This window comes from Otolemur garnettii, unplaced genomic scaffold, assembly GCF_000181295.1.
Source record: "Otolemur garnettii isolate 467f Iridium unplaced genomic scaffold, OtoGar3 scaffold00001, whole genome shotgun sequence".
Classification (NCBI taxonomy): domain Eukaryota; kingdom Metazoa; phylum Chordata; class Mammalia; order Primates; family Galagidae; genus Otolemur; species Otolemur garnettii.
The window spans coordinates 59,718,719-59,723,280 of record NW_003852396.1 but is presented as its reverse complement, the minus strand read 5'-3'; the positions used below and the strand labels follow the sequence as shown (position 1 = coordinate 59,723,280).

Sequence of the window (4,562 nt, the reverse complement as noted above, 5' to 3'; positions counted from 1 at the left end):
CTCACTCAGGCGAGTCTCCAACTCCTGAACTCCTGAGCTCAAGCAATTCTTTCTCCTCAGCCTCCCACAATGCTGGGATTACAGGCATGAGCCACTATGCGCAGCTCATTCTTTTATTTTTAATTTTTTAAAGCTTTTTTCATTTATTTTATTTTATTTTTTGTTGCAGTTTGGCCAGGGCCTGAACCCGTCACCCTCAGCATATGGGGCCGGCACCCTACTCCCTGATCCACAGGTACCGCCCATCTTTTATTTATTTTAAATAGATCATATTAGATGGATAATATTCAACACTAAATGGGATAAACATATTCTTTGCTCAACTAGACACATTTTGGTACTTAACCACAAAGATATATTTATTAAGCAACTCAAGGTAACTCTGCAATACGGTCTTCTATAGGGAGCCCTATGAAGAATGAAAGAATAGCTGGCAAAAAATAAACACCCAACTGAAAAGCAGCTGTAGCTGATCAATACAGATAAGGTATCTTTCCTCTCTAGAAGTTACTTAATTCTATTCAACAATCTTAATTTACCTAGCATAAGTATTCCATTCACTTGTAATGGTAAAGAGGGAAAAACATTAAACTAGTTCAGGAACTGAAACTAATAGAATCCTACTTTTACTCTGTGCAAGTCTTGACTTAGCTGAGTTGTTTAAACAGCTTTAAGCCTATTATCTCATTTCTCTAGTATCTCACCAAACTTGATTTTCAGTCTGTAAATAGACGAATATAACCTTCTCTGTCTTAGATAGCCCAGTGTATAACTGAGAAATCTTTCTGGGATTTATAAGGTATGTATGCTGAGCAACAACCACACTCAAACAATAAAACTACGAAGTATGGAAGTCAAGAAAAACATTAGATTTTATCAATTCTTGCTTTACCTGATTTTGTGGTTGGTCCTTTTATCGAATATTCCTGCCAAAACGTCATCTAAGAAAAAGGTAAAAATTTCCATTTATTCAATTTCTTCATTATCAATTTGTTTGGTCCCAATGACCTTGACTAGGGGAGGTAAACTCTTGGCATATGCCACACATGGGAGACAAGTTCATTCAAGCTGGAGGGCATGACTCACTCTGATTAAAGCATGACCTAAGATAAATTATTACAGAGGGAATTTAAAAAACGTACTAACACCCATCACTGTCTCTGCCCTCTTTCTAACTAGTCAAGGGATTACTATCAGTCCCATCTTCCTACTCCTATGTCCTGCTATTCTTCCTTGACCTGACTGGAGCCCCTTCTCAAGCATAACGGAAAATTATTGCATTAGAGAGTAGGTGAAAGTGCCAAAGGAAGAGTTGAGGCTGTGAAGCCATCATCACCTATACTAAGTAGGCCCTCAGTCTGTCTCAGGAGATTTTATTGAAAGGTATTTATTAATTTGGAAGAATATCCCTGAAACAATTTAAGTTCAGGGTTACTTGAGAGAACAGAAGTGGATTTAAAGTACTATGATAAAATTAGAAAACGGATCTGTGAAAAAAAAGAATGAAACCTAAACAGGCAGAAATACAAAATACATAGTTTGTTTTTCCTCTTTAGATGTGGCATACTTGCATGAATGGGAGCCTGGGCACAATTATGGGAGAATCAAGAAATAGGTTCTATTAACACCTGCATTTTAAGGACCCCTGGGAGAGGTTATTATTGATCAAAGAGTGAAATGGGATTCTTAGAAAAAGGAAAAGGGAGCTATGGTTGTTTAATCTATTGAAGTAAAGAATTTAGCTCACCAAACATTTTTTAATAATATGCCAGATTATAACAGGTACTGTGCTATTTTGTACCTTATCAAGAATAACAGATAGAATTTAATTTTATTTTCAAAGAGAACTTCTAAAATTTTTTCCCTTAAATTATACTGATAGACCAACAATAAACTCCTGAATATAGGAGCTATATATTTTGTATCCTCAACATTGCAGAGCAACTGGCATTTAGTAAACCATAAATAAATACTTGAAATATAAATATAAGTAATCAAACAAAGGTAAAGTCACCAGAGGAGAAATAACTTACAGTCATAAATGATTGAAGTCTGAGTTAGAACACGAACTCAAATAATATCTCAAAGTTTAATGCACTCCGCCTCATGATTATTTTGAATATAATAAACATTAAACAGACAAAATCACAACATAATCAATAATTTGCTAATTACTATAAATCCAGGTAATAAACCAAGTCTAAATAGGTTCATTAGCATTTTAAAGAACTAGAAAGAGATAACAGATGTACCTTTGATTTTGTTTAAAACATAAAATCTCTAATAAAGGAAAGTGCCACTTTCTTAAGCATAATTTAGTAAGTTGCTAGTCATTTAACAATCAACCAAATTACCGTTTTATCTTCATCCACAAAAATCTCTCTGGCTTCCTCATAATTACAAAGTTCTTCATTGCACTCTCTTTCTAGGTCACCAGGAGTAAAGAGCTCCAAATCAAATCTATTATATAGGAGGCGTCTATGTATGAAAAAGTTTGCTTCTTCTTTTGATGTAAAGACTAGTAAGAAATAAAAAAGATTTCAAACATTGATAAATATAAGGCACAGAATTCCTCTTTCAATTATAGAACAAGTGAACAGTTTTCTTGATATGGTTAAATTATACCGAACTTTCTTGTATGGCTTTAAAATATGACCAAAAAACATTAATAAAATCAATAAAGGTAATTTCCAGCAAATATGAAATACAAATAGTAGCATAATTCCAGAAAATATTTGAGTTGACTGTGTCCAAAATTAGTTGTTTAAATGAAAATTATTTAAATATCATCTTTCCTTCCAATTATTTTTCCAGTAAATGACAGGTCAGACTATCTTATTTCTAAAGGATTAATTCCCTATTATCTCTATGGAGAAAAATTAGTGAGATGTAATGGACAGAGCAGTGGCCTTAGAGTTAGAAGACAGAGATTCTTGGTTTTAATTTGGTTTAATCTATCAGCTTGTGTATCCTGGATAAATCATTTATATTTTCTGGGCTGTCATTTCCTCACTTGTAAAATTGGCAATTGAACTAAATACTAACACCTCTCTAAGTATTAAAATTATAACTGAATATTTTTATATTAAAATTGTTAAAGTTTATAGTAAGATTTACAAAATTCTAAACTTCTAAGTTCATAAAATTGTAAATTAATTATAAGATTAATTAAAAAACATTTATTCCCTTCTTTCAAAGGAGCAGCTTCCTCTACCCCATACATTAAATATGTGTCCATATGATTTATGAGACCCCCATCTATATTTGCTGGGAAGGTAAATGGTAAACTTATTAATAGGGTTAAGCACAGGTTGGAAAATATGCCTCCATGGTAGTATTTTCAAAACTCAACAAACTTTAAACTTGTTCTGGTATAACGCAAACAAAGCTTAAGTGATTTTGTGCCGGATCACATTACTGAGACTAGACTTCAGAAATTCTCTGAGAACTACATCAAAATATTTAAAAGAGGCTGGGCAAAGTGGCTCAGGCCTGTGATCCTAGCACTCTGGGAGGCTGAGCCAGGAGGACTGCTTGAGCTGAGGAGTTCAAGACCAGCCTGAGCAAGAACAAGACCTTGTCTCTACCAAAAAACTTGAAAAATTAGCTGGGTATTGTAGCAGACACCTGTAGTCCCACCTACTTGGGAGGCTGAGGCAGGAGGATGGCTTGAATGCAAGAGTTTGAGGTTGCTGTAAGCTAGCTGACACCACCATACTCTAGCCTCAACAGCAGAGTGAGACTCCGTCTCAAAAAAAAAAGCTTTAAAGAATTTAAAAGTAAGGCCTGGCGGGATGGCTCACACCTATAACCCTAGCACTCTGGGAGGCCGAGGCACTGGATAGCTTGAGCTTGAGCTCACGGGTTCAAGACTAGCCTGAGCAAAAAGTAAGACCCCCATCTCTACTAAAAATAGAAAAACTGTGGCAAGAGGATTACTTGAGCCTAAAAGTTGGAGGTTGCTGTGAGCTATGATGCCACAGTACTCTACCTAGAGTGACAGTTTGAGACTCTGTCTCAGGAAAAAAAAAGAATTTACAAGTATAGTGACTTCTGGGCAGCACCTGTGGCTCAGTGGGTAGGGCGCCAGCCTCATGTGCCAAGAGTGGTGGGTTCAAACCCGGCTCTGGCCAAACTGCAACAACAACAATAAAAAAAAAAAATAGCTGGGCATTGTGGCAGGTGCCTATAGTCACAGCTACTAGGGAGGATGAGCAAGAAAATCACCTAAGCTCAGGAGTTGGAGGTTGCTATGAGCTGTGTGACACCATGGCACTCTACCAAGGGCGATAAAATGAGACTCTTGTCTTTACAAAAAAAAAAAAAAAAGTATAGTGACTTCTCACTGATAACCGTTATTAAAGGAAGAATATATTAAAGTAGACAATTCAAAGACTGCTCATGAAAGACCATAGTCTGGGTAGCTAATATAAATTGATTTGTGAGTGACCTTAGGTTCAGCATTTATTCTTTTTTTTGAGACAGAGCCTCAAGCTGTCCCCCTGGGTAGAGTGCTATGACATCACAGCTCACAGCAACCTCCAACTCCTGGGCTTAAGCGA

The 4,562-nt window shown here is 36.0% G+C and overlaps 1 protein-coding gene across 1 annotated transcript in view; it reads right to left on the bottom strand.

Moving 5' to 3' along the window:
* Positions 1-866: 866 nt before the first annotated feature.
* Positions 867-4,562, bottom strand: part of PRRG4 (proline rich and Gla domain 4) — an 11,000-nt gene continuing 7,304 nt past the window's right edge. The window contains exons 3-4 of the mRNA XM_023510062.1: positions 2,355-2,518; positions 867-941 (exon numbers count right to left, since the gene is read on the bottom strand). Of these exons, the coding sequence (XP_023365830.1) occupies positions 867-941; positions 2,355-2,518 (239 nt within the window). The remainder of the gene's footprint in view (positions 942-2,354; positions 2,519-4,562) is intronic.